Genomic DNA, 21,623 nt, shown 5'->3' with positions numbered 1-21,623 from the left:
GACCAAGCCTTGAGAACAAATATATACAAACGTAAAATTGAGAAGACAGCAACAGACAGTAAAAGCTGCCTCTACAGAGGAGCTGAAGAAAGAGTGGACCGGCTGGTTAGCTGCTGCCAGAAGATTGTATAGACTGACTACAAGAAAAGGCATGGCAAAATAGCAACAATGGTGCACAGGAAGATCTGTAATAGAAATCATAGAAAATAGGCTAAAATACTCTGGGACTTTATTCGAACAGACAGGTGACTACCACATAATATCTCAGACTTAGCAAATGTCAATAAGAAAGACAAAAAAGTCTGAATAGAGTTCATAGCAGTAACTGGAGACAGCAGAATAGAAGACAAACTGGAGAAGATAACAGAATACAAAGACTTTAAAATAGAACTAGAACAACTGTGACAAAATAAAGAAAAGGTACCAATAATATTAGTACCAATAATAATAATGGGCACCTTAGGCACAATCCCAAAACGACCACCACTGGAAGACCATCAGCACTGACAATTTCACCATTGGTCAATTGCAAAAGGCTTCTTTACATCCTGTGATGACAAGATCTGTAACACTATCAAACATCTGCCTTTCCTAGTTCCTTGGGAAGGGAGGACTCAACAGATTTGACAAAAATGCCAAATCCAGTCTGAACATCTGTGCGACAAATCTCTCCCCCCTCTCTCTCCCTCCCTCCCCTTCTCCCCTCTGTGTATGTGATGATATTCAAATCAAACAAACAAAATGTTAAAAAGTTATGATATATATATAGTTACTTACCAAGCACATCTAAATTATTTTAAAGTAACCATAATATCTTTACAATCACCAAGGCATGTCACAACTTTTGAGCACCCCTAATGTTTGGAAATTGAAACTTGAAAAATTGGACACACCCAAAATTACAATCATCATCATTTTAGCCATTGTCTATCCACTGCAGGATGAAGGCCTCTTCTGTTTCCAACCAATATCCCCATTAAAGAAATAAGAGGTGAGTTCAAAGAAAAATATTTTTACATGAAAAGGATCATTGCAGGGAAGGTAACTACCAGCTGGGATTTGAACCTCAGTCTCCTACACAACTGTAACTGCTATTCTATGCAGCCAAATGCTCTCATCCCCTTAAGAGGAGCATGGAGTGCTGTTGCTTTGGCTGCTATGCTGCCGTTTGCAGCTTCAATCGGGAAATTTCTTGGTTGCGGCAATCCTGGGGGTGGGGGAGGGAGGGAGGGAGGCATGGTCACCATGCTGCCCTCCCTTTTTTTCTTAACAGTAAAACCTCATTGTGCAAAACAGTATTTTTTATATTCTTTCCTTCTTTTCTGCAATTTCATGGAAACTATTACAACAAAATCTTTCCCCTTTCTCTTCCTGTTGGCTAACATTCATTTTACTTGAACATTAATCAAATTCCCATTGTAATTTCATTTGTCAATGTGCTCATAAAATTTTTCTACCAGGCATTAAAGGCATTTATATGGAGTGACATCTTTCAAAAGCAATGAGGTGAATCCCAATTCAGGGCTATTATATTGTGACAAGACATTTGATGGCTATATTTTGTATACCAGCTGTGCCAAAAATCATTTGCAATACAGATCCATAAATTATTTCCACTGAGTGCTTTTAATGAGAGAATTAAAAATGAGCACCAGATATTACTTGCAAATAAAATCATTGCTTTTAGTTTTACATTCAGTTCACATGTGAATTTCTCAATGATTTCTGTGATAGAGCAAGAATTCATCATTTATTAAGATCATTTTTAGAGCTGTCATTGCACCCTGTTTAAAGGAGAAAAAGGACTGTTCCAACATGAACCGGAGGCGCCCTTTGTTTGCTTTCTATCATGGTCACAGCCCGCATCTGTCTTCAGAGACACACGGCTTTTAGGTGTGAAGCAGTGGTAAAATCCTTCACTATGCGCTGTGTGCCAGAAGAACGCTGCGCATGCATGCACAATGCACGCTAAACGTACACTTCACAGAGAAATAAGACTTCACTAGGTAAGTAGAACAGCGAGGGGGGAGAACAGCTGTGCTGCATGATTTAGCTTTGCTATAAAGCAGGATTTCCTGCTTTCTAGCATATATAAACCACGCGGCACAGCCGATCATCGGAAATACGGGTTCAAACAAACTGGTAGCTTTTTATCAATACTGATTTGCCCAAACCAGAGTGAACCGGTAGCATTTCACCCTGGTGTGAAGTACATCTAAGATGGATGGGTGTTGGCTTTGAGGAAAGAACTGCACTTTCCCCAGAGAACCAGCACAACCCCAAAAAAACAACACAACTGACCAGCTGTGGCCTGTCCAAAGAGAGGCCACAGAATACAGACACTGAGACTTGAGGAAGAGGAAGATACAAAACTGGTAAATGTTGCAGAAAGAAAAAAAACTTGTCCTCCCATTGAAAGATTTCAAAAGACATGATTACTGTGGGGTTTTTTGTTACACAGTAACATTTTGCAAAGTAAAAAGAGACAATTCCTATTCCACTCCTTTAAATAAGCAGCTTTGGAGACTGATTCTGAGGATCAACTGATAATTTTGGAAAGGCTGTAGATGTTTTAATAAATGATACTCTGTTTCCCCCCCTCCCCAATATCCATTTTTGTGATAAGGGAGGAAGGGCGAGAGAGAGGCTGGAAATGCCTTTTTACAAAAATGATAATTTCCCCTATTGTTTAGGGAACTATACATGTGTCAACTGAGAAGCATTTTCTTTGCATGCAAAGGATCCAATGTTCCTGCTCAGAATAAAGATGGCTGCATGAAATACCCAAGAGGCATGGTCAGGGTGAGACAATTCTGAATTAGATTAGTCATGGTTTAAGCATTCTCTTCATGCATTGCTTACACATAAGACTTTGCCTGGAGTCCTGACCCTGGTTTCAAAGCTGTGTGTCTGCCTCAGTCTCACCTTCCAATACAGCTACCAGCAGTCTGAGCAACTGTTTTAACACAAAAGCTCATGTGCCTCGTGCTACCTGACAGCTGCTGTTCCAAAGGTGCTTCATGCATATATGAATGGAGCATGTAATTATGTGGAATACAGTGGTTGTTATGTGCTTGGTGAAGTGGGATGAAATCCAGACTTGTTGAATTAGGAGCTAGTTGACTGTAGGAGATACTGGTGGATGCTATATGCAGAGCCTAGATTAAAATTTTTTGAAATATAAGAGAATAAGAGAGTTGCAAGGGACCTTGGAGATCTTCTAGTCCAACCCTCTGCTCAGGAAAGAAACCCTATACCACGGGTGTCATACTCATCACGTCACATTGCCATCACGTGACGCTTTGTGACATTTTTCCCATTCACAGAGCTGGAGTAGGTGTGGCCTGTGAGTGATGCATCTGCCCTGCGGGCCGCTAGTTTGACACCCCTGCACTATACCATTTCAGATGAATGGTTGTCCAGTTTCTTCTTAAAAACCTCCAGTGTTGGAGAACCCACAACTTCTGAAGGCAAGTGGTAATACTAATTGTTCTCACTGTCAGGAAATTTCTCCTTAGTTCTAAATTGCTTCACTCCTTGATTAGTTTTTATCCGTTGAATAGTTCAGAAGTGGAGTAGCTGCACAAAGTATTTGTTACTTTGCTCCGTTTTTTTCCTGCTCTCTACTACTTGCAAATTGCATCACTGGGCAGAATATTGTCAAACTATGACAGTACAATATTCCTTTTTTAATGTGGAAGGATTGGAATCCATTTGATACTTTTAAAAACACATGTTAAAAAGTCCAAGCCTGCCCAGGAATTGCAAAGTCCTGTTATTGTGAAGGGGTGCTTTGCAGTCTCTTTTGAGTTGACTCAGGGAGGCTGCACCTATAATCCTGCTACCAGAGGAGACTCTGGATTCTGGATTTGGGTCAGAAGGAGACAAGGCCTCTTTCATAGGAGAGAAGGAAAAGAGGCTGTTGTGGGAGAAGAGAACGTGTTTAGGACAAAATTGACCTGGCAACTGCATGGCAGGCAAGCAGAGCCCTGCGGGAGGTAGAGACCCTTTCAGAGGGTGAGTAAAACAGGCAGGAGGCAGGATTGGCTGTGAAACTCAGCAGTCACACCAAATCTCACCCTCCAACCAGTAGCTTAGAGGTGCGCAAATCCCTGCAGAAAAGCCCAGAAAATGCCAGCCACCTAATCTAAAGGGCTAAAAAGTTTCTGGTAGTGAAATCTGAATTTCTCTACTCTCTTAATTGATATAACAGAAAGAAGGGGAGGGGAAGCAATAATTGTACAATTTCAAATAAATATTAAGAAATCCATACAATAAGCAAGCTTAATTTTGCTGCTTTACTTGCGTGGGGAGGACTTAATAGATTCGGTGGCTTTTCTGCTGCTGTTATTTTTTGTTTCAAGTTTTTTATTTTATTTTACATATACATATCAATGCGTGAATAGTGTGGCACCTGGGTGTCATACATTCTAATACAAATGAAACTAGTAAAATTAATCATAATTATTACATTCAACCAACTTATATATTTCTAATAATCATACACATTTATATTAAGTTGTACTCTATCATTATTTAATTATTCCATATTTTAATATATTGCTCAAATACCACTCACCATACTATTTGATCATACACAATAATGCTGCCATTCAATTTTTAAGCTTCCCTCTTGTTTTTGCTTTTATTTTATTATGTAAAATGTATACACTAATATTCCCCCTTTCTCATATTTCTATCTCTATTCCTCTAAAATACCTCTATTTTAATCATGTCACCCTTTTATTAAAAGACGTTGTCTTTCTATCTAACATCTCTCGCCTACTTCACTGCTTTGAAACCTGTTCATTTTTAACTTACCTCCCGTATTTCACACTTTACATCTATTTGTATTAAAATCATTTGTTATTTCATTATTCAATGTTTAATACACAATTATAATCCCAATCCCAATATTATTTAAACAATAAATAATTATACAATTATTTATACAATGTAAGCTGCCCTGAGTCTTCGGAGAAGGGCGGGATATAAATGTAAATAAATAAATAAAAAAATTTTAGACATACAAAATTCGCATTACCGTGGCTTCCCAGTTTAAGAGCCCAATTTTCTGTATTTTTAGGGAGTTATTGTTTTTCTCTCTTTAAATCTTTTCCTTCCGGTCTAGTATTTTTCTCAGAATGCTTAATCACCACTTTAACAAATAATTCTGAGCAAGTAGTTCTAAATTATTCCTTGAGGTTAGGTTTTAAGTAAGAAAGAATCCTCTCCCCCAGTTCCAGTCACTGTTCTCTTACTTCACTCCAGCACCAGTCTTAGTTGTTTCTCGGTTGTCCCAGCTTTGTGGCAGCCATCTTTTGGGTGACTCTTCTCCTCACTGTCTGAGAGGGGAAAAGAACCCAGGGTCAGACAGGAAAGTTGCAACACTCTGCAATCTCGCAGGGCACCCCTCTTTGCTTCACTGCCCCTATAGAGTGGCTTTGGCTCCTTTCAGAGCCCACCAACTGGGAGAACTTGGCATGGGAGCACGGAAACCCACTCTTTGTGTCCGATCTTGCCACGATATCAACCAGAAGCCCCAGACTATTTCTCCTTTTCTGTTGCTTCTTGATGGTTTCCAAAAAGTGTCTATATTGCATTCTCACAACCAGATAGGGAGAATGTTAAGAGGAGAACTAAGTGGAGTGACGGGCACAGCCAAATGCTCTTAATACCATCCACTGGGATGAGCTAATAGAAAAGCTTGCTTGACCTCTATTATGCCCCAGGGATGAGGCTGTTGAATGTGCTGCCCTTGCAACTTGAACCCAGGGCAAGATAAAAGAAGAACTGGTGAATTCCCTGGTTTAATTTTCTCTCCCAGTGTCACAACAATCATTTCTCCTTAATGTACAGTGGGGCAGGAGTACTTGGGCTAAAGGAGGTAGGTGCTTTAAAGGGCTTTTTTGGCCATCATTGAGATTGCAAGCATTGTGGGTGTTTCTTCCCCCTCCCATTACACAGTGTACCTGTCCTCCACATCTCTGACTCATCATTTGGATTTACAGGATTTGAAGCAGAAGGAAGCAGTAACAAGCCATCTTCAACTTCAATTGGGTAGCAGCGACAATGGTCAGCAGCAAGGAGCCCTTGGAGTGGACCAAACGGCATGCCCACATCAAAGCAGCAACGACAGCAAGGAAGATGGCCACTTAAACTCTTTGCCAGCAGAAGGCACAAACACTCTGTTACGGGCTGAGAGATGAAACCCAACTGCCTTTCAGACTTGCTTCAGTCATCTCTGAGCAAAAGAGGAGCACTTGGAAAAAGTTGGACAACAGTAGGCATGGGCAGAAGTCTTGAGGATGGGATGAAACTCACAAATGGAATATACAGCTAAGAGGGATTTAAAATATTTAACAGACCAAATAAAAGAGGAGGTGGAGTTGCACTATATATATGAAATAACTACATCTCTACAGAAATGGAGCACAACAATGATGAAAATGGTCTTGAATGCATTTGGATCAATATAAAGGTGGGGTGGGGAAATGACATTGCCATAGGTGTACACTATATAAGACACTTAACGAAAGAGAGGAAATAGGTGAACTTTATGCTAGTCAATTAACTAAAGTATATAGGAAGCACACAACAATAATGGGGGGCTTCAACTACCCTGACAGCAACTGGGAAGTAAACACTGCACCAAGTGGAAAGTCAAACAAGTTCCTGACAAACCTAACAGACAACTTTATCTCCCAAAAAGCAGAGAAGCCATATTGGACTTAATTCTCACTAACAGAGATGAAATGATAAAAGGTGTTGAAGCTACAAGAACCTGAGGGGTCGGGGTGATCATGCAATATTGAAATTCAACATTATGCAAGCACAAGCAATAGAACAAAGTCAAACTAGAGTCTTGGACTTTAAGAGAGCTAATTTCAATTTACTTAGAGAGAGCTTGGGAAGGATTTCACAGATCAGAATCCTCAAGGGGAAAACAACCCAAGAAGCTTGGGAAACTTTGAAACGTGAGAAGCCAAGCAGCTGCTCTCCAAAAGGGGCCAAAGGAGCTGAGCAGGTCTATCCTCGTTGTTCATGAGGTTCACCCTCAGGACCACAGTATGTTCGGATAGCAACACAGGCGGCTAAAACGGAGCTCGACCAACCCCTGCTGCCTGCGGTTGAGACAAAAGCATAAGGACGCCTGGCATCAAAGTCGTGGCCAGGACTCGTCCACGCCGTGGGGAGAGGGAGGAGACGACAAAGCAGCGCTCAGGAGAGGGTCCCTCATCCCTCTGCCAGGGCCAACCTTCCTCAATCTCGGCAATTTTAAGGCGGGGGACTCCAACTTCTGGAATTCCCCTGCCAGACACCTTCCGAGAGCTCGAGAAAGGCTGGTCTTGGCAGCAGAGCCGGGAGAACGACCAAGAGGTAGAAACGGCTACAATTCTGGAACTCTCTGAAAGCACCCCCCCCCTCAGGTCGGAGGCTCCCTGAAACAGATTTCGAAGCGGCGCCACCTGTCAAATGGACGGGGGCTCTTTCTCGAGAGCAGCTCCGGCAAGCGCCGCTGCTCCCAAAAGCTCCGGTACTTCGGATGGGGCATCTGTTGCGGAGACTTTAGAAAGCCCCACGGGGAGAGATCCGGGGTCGTTGCACCGGGAATGATCACGGCCGGTCCCCTCCAGGGCCGCCCGGAGCTCTCAGAGCTCTGCCGAACTGAAAGGGCAAGGCAGAGGGGAGTCCCACGGCGGCGGCGACGGTGGCTCAGGCTCCGCAGGGCGATTCTCGGGGCCCCGAGGGCTTCGGCTCGCTCCTCTACCTGGATTCACACGCCCGAGGAGAGCCGCTCAGCCGCAAAATTTTCTTGCCTGCCCTCTGACGCCGGCCCGCGCGGGGCTTCTTGACCAGGAGCGCCTGGTCCCCCCCCGCCCCCTCCCGCTTCTGCCTTCCGGCTGTACCTCTTTCGGTAGGGCTGGCACTGGAGCTCCGCGCTCACACACACACACACACACTTCGAAGCTCGCGGCTCCCTGCCTAGTTTAGTCCAGGCTGAGTCCTACCCGCCGCTCCTTCCGCCCGGCTCTCCACTCCCACACGTGTGGCGAGTGCTTCTGGGAGCCTCACTCAGCGGGTCCACCTGCTCCGAACGGAGCGGCCTCTCGTGAGCAGGTAGGGCGCGGGCGAAGTGGTGCCTGCCGGGCGAGCAAGTGGGTGGCTGCCAGGGGCTGGGTCGCGCCGTCCGCTTTCCCGGCGTTGGCATGCCTGGAAGCCAGGACCTGCGGAGCCGTTGCCGGGGAGCCCGGAGGAGGAGGAGGTGGTGGGACGCGAGGACTGCGGGGCTGGGGCTGTGCAGGAGGGCCGGGGCGGTACGAGGGAAACCGCTAACCCCGGGAGGGTCGGACGGGGAACGGAGGAAGCGGGGAAGCCAAGCGCCTCCCGGACTCCGCGGTCCCGCAGCCCTGCTTCGCGAGTTGGTGTCGGCCGGTTGTTCTCTCGGCTCAACTCGCCTCACAGGGTTGTTGTGTGGGGAAAATAAGGGGCCGGAGTGTTAGCTATGTTTGCCGCCTTGAGTATATACTGTATTAAAAAGTCGGCATAAAATCATAAGACTAACCCGAGTTGCTGACATTCTGCTCTTGAATGTGAACGTCAGCGGTGCATGAAAAGTGGAATTAGTAGAAAACAGTCCAGCAGAAGGTGGTGTGTGCTTTCCGACACATTTTCTTTCTTAACTGCTTGCAGCTTTTTAAAACACGGATGCTCACTAGAGTATTCACCTGGCGTCTAATGCAACGATTAAGCTACGATGGACATAATGGAAGTAATTATTGAAAAAGAAAGCATGAGCAGAGTACAATTTTTATTATTGGGGAAATGTGCTAAATTATGATAGGATATTGGAAAAATCATTTAAGGTTAGTGTGACAGCCAATAAACTGATTTTACTTTGGAGAAAATGTAGATAGGGTTACACTATAAATTAATGTTAAAACTATTTCTGAAATTATTTTCAGCTGAACATATACAAGAAAGTTTGCTGTTTTTTTAAAAGTCTCTTTAGAATGTGTACTTCTTGGTAGGCACTTTGGGAAATTCATCTATAGAGGAAAGGAAATGTGAATGCATAGAAATAAATACCCGTATATATACGTGTTTCCCCAAAAATAAGACCCTGTCTTATATTTTTTTGAACCCTGAAATAAGCCCTTGGCCTTATTGCCATGCGCTCAAAAGCCCGATTGGGCTTATTATCAGGGGATGTCTTATTTTGGGGGAAACAGAGTATATTGCCGTATCATTTTTTGGATGCTGACAGAAAGGAATTAAGGATTATGACAGGATTTATTAGAAATATTTCAGCAATGTAGGCAAGAAGCAGCATAGATGAGAAAATGTCCAATAGGGATTGTATTGCATGATTTTTGTATTAGCCCTTGTTGTGAAGTGATTTTATTTTTTCCTGAAAATGTGTTTGTATTCATCATGACAGCAGCAGATTGCCTGCTGCCTTAAGTTCTTCCAAGGAGAACTTCTATACGGAAGGTTGAGTTTTCTGTTTCTCCTTTTCTGCTAATATCCGTGGTCAAACTTCATTATCTTCCCCTCTGTTCCTTTCTTTACCCCCCTCAAGGATGGGTCACAACACTAGTACAGTTTGACCCTAACAATGTGTTTGAAAGGGCGAGGGACAGGCTGTGTGTGGGGTGGGGGGAGGCTTCATGCAAGTGCCTTTTTTATGGGCTTTTATTATGCAGTAGACTTTTTTTAATGTTGTAAACTATCTGGAATCACCTATGTCTGTGTTGGGCAGCTATATACATTTGTTTAATAAAAAATAGTAAAAATAAACATTGCCTCCTGTTGTGAAGAATATGAGATTCAGTGCTGCATGTCCCTTCAACAGTCCTTGCCAAGATTTGTAGCAGCCTTTGCTCAAAACCTCTGGAGTGACTGTTTTAATGGTTTTGCAAAACAGAGTGTTAATCTAGGTCATCAAGGGTCTTTCTTCGTTTGACTACTAAATTTCTCCCAACCAAGCATCTGTTCCAATAATTATTTATTTGATTTCTCTAGTTCTAGAACTCGATTGTCCAGACTTCAAGAAAGCCTCCTCGGTGCTGTCTTGCTCATTTCTTCTGCTTCCTGAAGAATAGGGTCCAGCTCTAAACAAAACGTCTTCTCCCAAAGATGGTGAAAAGCAGATTTATGGAACAATCCACAAACTTCCAAGGTCTGTCTAGGGACTTGGAGTTTAAAATGGTAGCTTCCTTTGAGGGGAGGAGAATGAACAGCCATGAAACGGAGAGCTGTCAGAACAGAAAATCTGTGTTATTTGAGAAGGCAAATTTTCTACAGGAGAAAACAGTCTACAACGAGCTCAAGGATGGAAGAACTGCGGAGCACATTTTAAGGGAACCCTGCTGGACATTCAGTACCAGGAAACATTTACTAGTTAAGGATGTGCTGCGACAGAAGGAGAGTGCGTTCACCGAAGTGAGAAGGTCTGTAGAGAAAATCAAAGAGGCAGAACAAGGCAATAGGAAGGCTGGTTTGGAGAAAGCTGCAGTCCAGTGTTCCCCTGGTAGCGCATTCTCCTTTGTGTGGCCCAACAGCATTGCTGAGGAACCCAAAAGTGCTTTCAGCAAACCAGCTAAGTGCTGGGAATACGGAGGGGCTCTGGCTGCTTTTCAACCTCTGAAGGGTATCAAGGAAGGAAGCCCAAGGAAATTGTTGGAATGCATCACTGCCACTGACCTCATGCCGTACAGTGGCCACCTCGCTTCCGGGTTCCTAGTAAGTGATTCAGACGGTTTCCAGCTGCTGTCGACCAACCTCATCCAGAGCAACCCATTTGCTTTCTCTTCAGCTCTGTGGCCAAAGGAAGCACATGAGCAGATGCAGGCCACCCCTGCTTCCAGCTGCAGCCTCTCCTCCTCTGCCTCCTGGGCTCTGCTGCCTCCCACTTTTGCCCCTCTCAGTGTAGCAGCCCAGAACTGGTGTGCAAAGTGCAGCCTCTCCTTCCACATGACATCAGACCTTGTGCTGCACATGCGTTCCCATCACAAAAAGGTTGAGGTCTCAACAGAATCCCAAAGGAAAAGGAGGCGGGAGGAAAAGCTGTCTTGTCCTGTTTGCCAGGAATATTTTAGAGAAAGACATCATTTATCTCGGCACATGACTTCGCACAACTAGCCTGCAGATGTAATGGATGTCTACTTGTTGGATATGTTTGTGTGCAGATGTTGATTAAATTCCATTGTGGTTTTACTGCATTTAACCAGAATCTTTGAAAGGCAGCATTTTGTAGAAACGTTCAGAAGAAATGTAATTACATGAGCTCCAGATAGCTCAAGTTCTGAAAATGAAACTCTGCAAATACACTTATAAGGAAATAAACAGCGACATGTAAAGAGAAAAGTTTTGCTTTCTGCAGTTCCATTTTTTTCACTCTAAAATATGAAAATGTTGATAATTTTTTTCTTTAGTAATTTGAAGCAGCAACTTTTTCCATGTCAGAGCCATTGTGGAATGAAATTCTTCTCTAGCCTAGGATTGAAGTAAAGGATAACATTTATTTTAAATTAAACTTGATTCCTGGTGATCATCAAAGCAAATCCATGTAATTTTTCCAATGTGATAAAACGGCCTTCTTCAGTTGTGTGCTACCGTGCTGCACCAGGTAGTGACAGGCGTGTGTGTGTGTGTGTGTGTGTGTGTGTGTCTCAACAAGGACTGAATAGGTGTGGATGGAAGTGTTCACACCCACAAGTTGTCTGTAAACTTTCGAATGAAGGCGCACTGATTAGAATAAGAGAAGCAGGAAGCATCCATTTAGGGCATCAAATCCAGTGCTGGAGTCCAAATTAAACCACTCCCAACAGGTATCTAATGTTTCAGCCACATCATATTATGGATTATGGACAGCACTGGTAGCATAAAAGTTCAGGGTTACCTCTCAACTGATGATACCTTGCCTCCAAGTACCAATTTCAGGGAGCAATTTTACTTCCTCATGTTATATTTAAGAACCGGTTTGGATATCAATATTCTTAATATAAACATGGACATAACGTTTTTGGTCCATATATTTTTCTACAATCAAGATTGTAAAGAATTTTTTTCTATCAAAAGTCTGAAACAAAGTTGTACAACTATTGATAAAATGTATTCAATGGCCAAATGATAATGCAAAGTGCTTTTATTTGCATTTTATCTTACTTTTTCTGCTTTGTTTATACTTCCAAAGTGTAACTGACATTTGTTCTGAGGCATGACAAGCTAAGAATTACTCCATGTAGTCCAAAGCCTCTTGAAGTGACATCAACAATTTTATTTGCTACAAAAATGGGTATATTGGATCATTTATATTGCTCTATATATAAATATACCTTATATTGTACTATATATAAATATATATTGCACTAGCCAATTGAGTTAATGGTTAACCATCAGGCTAGAAAGCAGAGTTTGTGCTGACAGTTATATACAAACAATAAACATGTTGCTAAAATGTATAAGCTTTTGTTGAAATTTGAGACAAAAGAACAAATGTATAATAAAATGGGCTAAAAATGTTGGTTACAATATACAAATGGATTGATGGGAAAATGGACACATAGGCTAATTCAGATTTTTAAGGCTAAAGTACAGTTGAACCTAGAGGCTTTTATTTTAGAACTAATGGATACACAGCTAGAAAAAAAAACACAGAACGACAACTGCAGCGAGATTATTATATGGTCAGAAATGGACAGTTTCAGCACTACCCATTAAGGAAGGAATGGTTGGTGAAGATGATTGGACTATCAAAGATGGCTAAATTGATTTCCTTGATCAGAGAAAAGACCACATCTGCATTTATGGCTGATTGGGCACCCCTGATAGAGGTTTTGCATGACACAGAAAAATGCACTTATGATTTGTGGTTTTGATGATTAGAAAAAAATAGATAATAGAAAAAAGTTAGCTTTTCTTTTTACAACTAGAGATAATTGTGTAACTGTATTTGTATTTGCTGCAAAGAGAATCAGAAGCTGCCTCTTTCTATTCCTTTTTCTTTTTTCCTGCAATTTGTCTTTTCTTTCTTTTTTTCTTTCTTTATTCTATATTAGTTTTTGTTAGTTTGTATCTTCTCTTTAAAACTTAAAAAATATATAATATAATATAATATAACAACAGAGTTGGAAGGGTTCTATGGATTTGGGGATTTCAAGTTACATTCTGAAACACAGTCTGAAATTAGGAAGATGGGTTAATACTTCTTGCTTTCCTCTTTCTCCTTCTATATTTTAACTATTATAGAAGACTTTGACTGATGTGTTGTCTGGCATGAATGTGCAAGGCCAAAATTTTAGTCTCAAGGGAAGGGAAGATTACCGGATGCCCTTTTGCCTTCATGCAAACTCCTGGTTTGACCCACTAATCTAACTCAAACTACGGAGATGGGAGACAAGGATCTCTTTGGCTTGGATGAGGGATTTCTCAACGGGAACCACCACGTGAGGATCCACTCCGATGCCCTCCCAAGAGTCCTTAGAAGAAATGGTGGATCTAGAAGTTGGAATGGTGACATAGAGGCTGGTCCCGTCCACTTGAAATGTCTGAGGGGGGAGGGAACCCCCACTGGTCCTTTGTCCGATGATCAAGGCTCTGCCCAGCCTCTTCATGATGGACACAAATTGTTCAGCAGTCCCAGCGGTTGCGGAGCTGGTGAGAATGACCACGCTCTTTCCTGAGCCGTATCTTTGACCTTGAAGAGACAGGAGAAGATGCAGAAAGTCACCCACAGTCTCACCGGACAGTAAATTTGATCAGAACCCATATTAAAATTAATGTCCTTCTATGAATTCATAGAATGAGAATAAATACTGTAATTAATGTTATGCATACACCATACAGGGCAGCGTTCCTCAACCTTAGCAAGTTTAAGACATGCGGATTTCAACTCGTAGAATTCCCCAGCTAGTTAATATATGCCATACAGCTAGTCCTTAACTTACCACCAGTTGTTTAGTGACTGTTCAAAGTTACAAAGTCACTGAAAAAAGTGACAACCATCCTTCTTCCATTCGACTGTCACAGCATCCCCATGATTGTGTAACCAACATTTGAGCACTTGGAAACTGGCATGCTTTTATGATGGCAGTAGGATCCTGGGGTTGTGTGATCATCACTTGCTACCTTTCCAGCTGCCTTCAGACCAAAAAAGTCAATGGGTGAAGCTAGATTCACCCCATGATTCACTTGGCTGCAATGCATCTGTCACCCTGCCCCTTTGTGCTGGACTGAGGCCTCATAGGCTAATTCAGATTTTTAAGGCTAAAGTACAGTTGAACCTAGAGGTTTTTATTTTGGAACTAATGGATACACAGCTAGAAAAAAAGACACAGAACGACAACTGCAGCGAGATTATTACATGGTCAGACAGTTTCAGCACTACCCATTAAGGAAGCGTAGGTCCTGTCCTGCATGGCGAGCCCTGCTTCTAGGGACCTGGTGCTTAGGAACAATTAACCTGGCTTTGGCTATCTGTGCCTATTTTGCTCTGGGGTTATTCCAGTCCATGACCCATGTTTGCCATAGGTTAATATTTGATAGATTAATGTGCTATCTTTAGCCACAATGTGCAGTAAGTAAAGAGAAATACTGACATTCACAACTTCAGATGTTGTTACCTAAAAGTTGGGAAGGAGTCCAAAGGTCAGTGGTAGTATTATTTGGTCTGTAGTAGATTTTGTCCAGTAGAACTGGATGTCCTTCATCAAAGAAGTAAGAGCACAGAGTTGCTACAGAAGAGACGGGCCCTCCAGTGTTGTACCTGGTGAGGCATGGAAGATGTTTTGAGATGTAGGCACTTACAAGGAAACCTGACATTAGGCACCCCTATGTTACCACAACTTGTCATCTCTGATCCCCCCAAAGCAGTTTGAAAATGATCCACAATTAAATCTTGAAATGCTCAGAACAAAGACGTCTTGACTGCCCTAAGTGGCAGCCATAAAAAACCCCCCACAGACAGAAAATTCTAACTCTTTGATTCCATATAATAGTCATATGAATTTTTCTAGCCTGGATCTCATAACCCAACTCCAGTTAAACGAAAAATTAGCTGTTTGTTTCACACTTCTCCATACCTGTTCTTATGTCTTGTCTGAAATTTTAAAAAAAATTGTCTGCTTATGTATGTAAAAAAGTCTTCAAGTCACAATTAATCTAGAAAGATTTGAAATCCTGGAATGCAGGACAAAGCAAGACTGTGGTCTACCTAGAAGCTCTACAAAACTAGAGCACTTAATAAAAAGTTTATTATTCCAATATTGCTTTGGGAGAAATAAATTGTCAGATTTCAGCTGATGTCATGGGAGCCCAAAGGGCCCCTACTAGTTCTGAATGGCTGCAACATCCTTATGAGAAAATACCAAGAACTTCCACAGTCTAGTAAAAAGGGCTGAACAAGATGTGTTCAGCAGTGGTGAAATCTGAACCGGTTTACTACCGGTTTGCTGGCTACGCAGTCGCACCACGCACCAAATGCAAGGTGCGCATGCGCGCAGTACACGCCAAAAGGAGGCATGGGGTAAGTAGAACAGCGCACGGGCGGGGGGGTGATCAGCTGTTGTGCATGATCTTTTTTTTATACTTTCAAAAGCATTTTTATAACCTATTTGGCCGAATAGGTTGTAAAAAATGCTTTTAAAAGTAAAAAAAAAGGCTCTGATGATTGTGCGGCTCAGCTGTGATCGTCAAAGCCTTTTTTTACTTTTTAAAAGCATTTTTGGTTGTAAAAATGCTTTTAAAAGTAAAAAAAAGCCTCTGACGATCAGGCAACTCAGCTGGGATCGTCAGAGCCTTTTTTTAACCTTTTAAAAGCATTTTTTTACAACCTCTTTGGCTGAAGAGGTTGTAGAAAAAATGATTTTAAAAGTAAAAATAAAAGGCTCTGTTGATTGCGCGGCTCGGCTGTGATTGTCAGAGCCTTTTTTAACCTTTTAAAAGCATTTTTACAATCTATTTGGCCAAATAGCTTGTTAAAAAATCCTTTTAAAAGTAAAAAAAAGGCTCTGATGAACACGTGGCTCAGCTGGGCATGGGTGGGGGGGCAGGGATTTTTGCTTCTCCAAACCACCCGCTGACATCACTACCGGATCGGCTGATTTGGTCCGAACCAGGAACATTTCACCGTTGGTGCTCAGGCTGTAGCGCTTTTCATGTGCTCAGAAAAAAGGCTTCTACCATTCAACTGATGTTTTGTATTGATAAAAAGGCTTTCTAGAAACCTTCTGTATAACATCAGATATCCTGATGCTGCTATGTTTATGCTTTGTGAAAGGCTGCAATTGCATTGCAGAAAACATTACTGCATCTTCCCACTGATTTATTTCAAATTCAAGCGACTGGAGCTTCTGTACCTCAATCACACATATTTTGGGATAGATTCCAGGATGTCAAACTTCGGATGTATTGTTATTATGCCCTCTATCCCGGTACCCAACCACCATCCTTGCATTTGTCTTGAAGGGTAGATAAATACATTTCCTCCTGGAAGGAACACATAGCTCATAATCTGGTCAATGATGCCCTCTCAAGATACACTGCCATTATGTTGGGCCCAGGAATTAAATTTGACAAATACCTTTATAGCAAAGCATATATTTTGAAACTTTTATCTTCATTGCTTATTCTACTTAGGACAGATTATTTACCTCATGTCAATGATTAGTGCATTAGTGTGGACAACCTTCTTCCAGATGTATTCCACCATCAGCTCAGAGAATTGAGGCCAAAGCTCACTCTCCCCAAATGTATCAAATCTGAGGTAACCAACATTATTGTCAAACACTTTGGTTTGGAACGAAAACTTAATGCGTTCTTCTAACATTTCTGAGGAAAGAATCTGAAATATTTTTAAAAAATAAGTAATTAATTTTCAAGAATAACACGGGAAATATGAGAATCCACCTTGCATTAAAATAACACATCTTGCAGCTAGAGAGTTGGGGTGATCAGAACTGAAACCCTTACTCAAATTAGTCAACATTCCTCAGTCAATATCATAGCATTACGACAAGAATAAATAAATAAGTCAATGAAAATCACTCAAAGATTATCTATTTAATGTCCTTTCTAATTTGTATTTTAATGAAATTATTATCAGGAACTAGTCATACTGGGCCTTCTGGGATAAGTCTGTTAGTATTATTTTATAATTTTTAAAATTTCTTATTTATAGTAGGCATACTGCTTGATTAAAAACAAAATCAGAATATAGTACTATACCAACCTGTTAAAATGGGTGCATGTAATCTCAATTTATATCTCAGTTAAGCACCAGCATAACACAAAGAAAGTTTCAAGTTGAAAAATAAGATTTAAAATATGAGATAAGATATTAATAACACAATGAGAGTCCTAGGACAAAACTACAATGATTACCCTTTAGCAGTATCTAAAATATTACACCCATACACTCAAAATTATAAGTGAATACTGTAAGTATGAAAAAAAATAGAAAAGGCTGCATCATTGCCAATATTTTAATTAGAGTAAAAGCAAGGCTAAAATTCATGGAGCTACGTAGTTAATTATAAACACAATTATGATAGTAAAATCTGGAAATCACTATGATACTTACTAATTAACTTGGCTTCTAATTGCCTGTCCTCGTTTTCATTTTACTAAAAAAATTAAAGACATAAAGACAAAAACCAAAACTACCTAGGGAAAGCAATATTAAATAATGTAACCAAACACAGTAAACTAAATAATATTAACTGAGCTGTTACAGTGTAAACTGAGGAGAGTCCTACTTGAACAAATCCAGTTCTTGAGGCAAATCCAAAGGGATTTATCCCATCATATAAATATGAACTCTCAATTCACATAGGTTTTATGCAGTGGTGGGATTCAAATAATTTAACAACCGGTTCTCTGCCCTAATGATATCTTCCAAAAACTAGTTCACCAAGCTGCTCAGAAAGTTAACAACCGGTTCTCCCGAAGTGGTGCGAACTGGCTGAATCCCACCACTGGTTTTATGTCAATGGCTAATGAAACAAGCCAACTGGCACTTACTTGCATGGGCATGATCCCTGGAATATGGTTGCGCAGGTGCTCAGGAACATGGGCTATTTTCAAGTGTTTATCTCCAGAAAGAGCTTTTAGGTCAGCTGTAATTTTTTCAGCAAGCTTCATTTCACAATTGATCTTCTGGTACGCATCTCTTTTGGCATCCTCGGAAAGTTTGTCTGCCACCAGAGCCCCAACATCAGCAAAAGCGTAGTTGTCAGCCACCAGTTTGGCCACCGTCTGCAAAATGCTGGGGAGGTTGGAGCGCAAAGCAATGATGTTCAGGGCAGTAGTCATGGCTTCTGAAGCCTGATTGGTGACATGCGGCTGTACGCCAGAGAGGCTCCACACTTTGCCCGTGACAGGACTCAGCACCACCTTGCTGGGGATGGAAGCGTACAAAGGGCTGCTGCCCAAATGGTACACATTTGCAGACAGTGAGCCCCCCAATGTGGGCTCCCCAATGACCGTGGCCCGATTGAGATCCTTTAGAGAGCGAGCGAAGGCTTCTGCTGCTGATCCACTCACGTGACTAATTAAGATATAGATATCCTTCGCCGAACCATATCGTTTGCCAGAGAGATGTGGTAAAGTCCACACCTCCATGCTTTGAGTGGTGCTGCGGTCAAAGAGCGTGTAAAGATGCTGCTGGGGTTCACTGTCAAAGAAATAGGAACAAAAGATGGGCACTGCGGTGGAATAACTGCCTGTGTTGTAGCGCATGTCAACAATTATAGCATCTGTGGTCACAAGCTTGTCCCAAATGTGCAACAGTTGCGGTCCAATGGCCTTCACCATTTCTGCTTCAGCCATCAGGTCAAAGCGCAGATATCCTACATTGCCAGGCAAAATGTCTACCTTGAACAGATCCTCAATTATGTAGCGGATCTCTTCGGGGGTAAGAGTTTTGTTAGGAAGTTGTTCCTGTAAGAAAGATTCGACATGGTTGTAAGATGTATGCAACTGGTGATCCCCAGAAGCTTCTTGAAGGTCATTGGTCAACTGCAAGGCAAGCATTTCAAAATCCACTGCTGTGCGATAGCCTCCTTGAGCCAGCTTGGAGTTTAGCATGCCTCTTGCCCGCGTGGCCACCTCTGGTATGGCGTAATGTGCTTCAAGCAACAGCCCGAGTTCCTCGATCAGTGCTCCCATCTCTCTGTGGAATGCCAACACTTCTTGGGCTTTCTCCAAAGCCTCATCAGCCAGCACAATGGCATCAGGCACCACTTCGCCATCCAGCCAATATTCACCATGGTGGTCAATTAAAGTGATGAATGGCACGTTGATAAAGAGGCTGCAGCCTTCCTCTTTTTTTACCCTGAGTATGCAGAAGGGGTGTGAGTGGGCGAGGCTGCCAGCAGTAATTTCACCAATCAAAGTAGCCCGGCCGAGGGATTGCATCAGGTAGGCAAACTCCTCTGCCGCTGTAGCTGTGAGGTAGCTGGTGAGTAAATAGATGCTGCGCTGAGTCCCATAGGGCTTGCCTAGCAGTTCAACTCTACTGTTGTAAATGTGGGTCTGGTTTGTGAGTCTGTTATATGTGGTAAACAAATGCACAGGACCGGCAGAGGGATCTTGGAAGTAAGATAATAGGACTGGTACAGCATCTGAAAATGGTCCACCCTGGTTGTAGCGCAGGTCAATGATCAAATAATCTGTTGCCTGCAAAGGTTTCCAGACTTGATTGATGATATAGGGCTCCAGTTTGATCAGCGTTCCAGCATCAGGAAACTGATCAAAACGCAGGTAGCCCACATTTTCAGATAGCACTGACACTTGAAACACAGCAGCTAGGATTTGTTTGAGTTGTTCGCCATCCAGCAGCTCTGTGTTCATGTCCATCGGCTCTTCAGCTGCCATAACCGTAGCTTCACCGGTTGTGGTAGTCCACAAGAAAAGTCGTGGATCTTTGGAGATGCTTTGCAATTCAGTATTTAGTTTGAAAGCTAGATCTGTTTCTGACAGGATGGCTGAATAATCGAACGCAGAGAGTTGTTGAAGTAACACTGGCACATGTTCAATTATTGAATAATTGTTCTGCAAGACATGCATCAAGTGACTGATGCTGTCAGGAATCGCTTTGCGAAAGGATAGAATGGCCAGGGCATCACCCAGGGCTCCTTCTGCTGGAACAACCACACTTGGCATCACCCCACTCAGTTCCCAACTCTGGCCACCGCCACTTAAAGGGCTCATAGAACACGACACAGGAACAGTCATGTAGAACTGGGAAGCCCCAATTTGCAATTTCTGGATGTCCAAGGAGCCGCCAGCTGTCCTTTCGCCCACTATGATGGCTCTGTGCATTTGCTGCAGGATATAAGCCACATCTTCAGCCACCCCAGAGGTATGTTTACTGGTCAGCAAAACGACTTCCTTGTTCTTACCGTATCTCATGCCCAGCACTTTTGGAAAGGTCCATATTTCCACAGTGCTATTAGAAGGCCGGTTGTAGACAGTGTCCACATGCAGCAGTTTGTCCTCATTGTACAAGTAGGAGATGATGAATGGAAGGCCCGATATCTTCCCTCCGGTGGTATAACGCAAGTCTAAGACCAGAGCTGATGTCTCCATCAAGGGTTTCCACATCTTTTCTACCAGGAAAGCACCAATTTGCTGCACCATATTCTCCCCGATGATGTAGTCTATTCTTAAGTAGCCTACATTATCACCCAGCACTTCAGATTTGACTGTGTGCTGGATAATCTCTAAAAGTGCTTCTAATGGTAGGGAAGCATCCGCTTCTTGCTCAGGGACTGTAGGATCCAAAGTTTCATATGATACTACCAGCCGTGGATCATTCAAAGTTCCTTGAAGTCCAGCTGTTAGAGCTGTTGCCAAGATTTTAGGATCCGAGATATCCAAAGTCTCCCCACCCTTGATGGCTTGTTCAATGGCTTCCTGCATTCCCACCAGATTTTCTGGAAAACAATAATTGTCCAAAAGAATCTTGGCCATGTCCAGCACCAGGGTGGAGTGTGAGACACTCTCAATATGGATGCTACCACATATAAGTGCCATTCGAACAATAAATTTCTTCGTATTGTTTTCATGCTGTTAGAAAAGTGCAAATGAATTCCAAACGATTTACAGACTGTGAGAAATGTAGGTTCTTCCTACTTGGTCTCAGAAGTGAATATTAAATCAGAGAGACTGAATATCCATTTTAGCTGACAGTAATCTTTAAATCTAGTTCTAAGTCTTTAATCTTATTAAACTGGAGGGCATGTAGCAGGGTGCAGCTTTGTTCTGTAGTACAGCAACCACCTTATGAAACCACTGCAACAGCCTTCAAATTGTGACTAGACCACTCAGTTATGTTTTCATAATGCTTCAGTTCTGTCTACTAGAATCTGGATCAGACTGTACTTGATTTTAAAGAATTAAAAGGACTAATCTGGATATAGTAAACAAAAATAAATTAATACAATTAGGTTGTTAAAATGTTTCAGTAAGCTGTTGAATCTGACTTTTAGATTAAAATGAATGTGTTGTTAGATGTTTAAAACAATTAACAATTTTTATATTTCACTGACATAAAGGAGTCCTTGTAGTGCCTTATTTTGTAATATTGGCAGCCGCAATAACACAAAGGTTCACAAAAA

At 42.1% G+C, this 21,623-nt stretch overlaps 2 protein-coding genes across 2 annotated transcripts; one reads left to right on the top strand and one right to left on the bottom strand.

Annotated features, from left to right (window-relative positions):
* The first annotated feature begins 8,060 nt into the window (after positions 1-8,060).
* Positions 8,061-11,486, top strand: ZNF488 (zinc finger protein 488). Its single transcript, XM_058186535.1, has 2 exons — positions 8,061-8,121; positions 10,027-11,486. The coding sequence occupies exon 2, from the start codon at positions 10,141-10,143 to the stop codon at positions 11,143-11,145; it is 1,005 nt and encodes a 334-aa protein (XP_058042518.1). The 5' UTR covers positions 8,061-8,121; positions 10,027-10,140; the 3' UTR covers positions 11,146-11,486.
* A 1,890-nt stretch (positions 11,487-13,376) lies between these two features.
* Positions 13,377-21,039, bottom strand: LOC131199991 (retinol-binding protein 3-like). Its single transcript, XM_058186277.1, has 4 exons — positions 18,025-21,039; positions 16,656-16,846; positions 14,628-14,770; positions 13,377-13,702 (listed from the first exon to the last, which is right to left on the bottom strand). The coding sequence occupies exons 1-4, from the start codon at positions 21,037-21,039 to the stop codon at positions 13,377-13,379; spliced, it is 3,675 nt and encodes a 1,224-aa protein (XP_058042260.1).
* Positions 21,040-21,623: the final 584 nt, after the last annotated feature.

This window comes from Ahaetulla prasina, chromosome 5 (assembly GCF_028640845.1).
Source record: "Ahaetulla prasina isolate Xishuangbanna chromosome 5, ASM2864084v1, whole genome shotgun sequence".
NCBI lineage: Eukaryota > Metazoa > Chordata > Lepidosauria > Squamata > Colubridae > Ahaetulla > Ahaetulla prasina.
Note: the sequence above shows the minus strand (reverse complement) of the source record. Positions and strands in the feature narration are given on the sequence as shown.

What these genes read in the sequence shown, in the direction of transcription:
- ZNF488 (XM_058186535.1), top strand. Translation starts at nt 10,141, where the DNA reads ATGGTGAAAAGCAGATTTATGGAACAATCCACAAACTTCCAAGGTCTG.
- LOC131199991 (XM_058186277.1), bottom strand. Translation starts at nt 21,039, where the DNA reads ATGGCACTTATATGTGGTAGCATCCATATTGAGAGTGTCTCACACTCC. An exon ending in CAGGGATCATGCCCATGCAA is followed by an intron (nt 16,847 to 18,024) that starts GTAAGTGCCAGT and finishes AAAATATTTCAG; the next exon opens with ATTCTTTCCTCAGAAATGTT. An exon ending in GCACTAATCATTGACATGAG is followed by an intron (nt 14,771 to 16,655) that starts GTAAATAATCTG and finishes ATGCCTCACCAG; the next exon opens with GTACAACACTGGAGGGCCCG.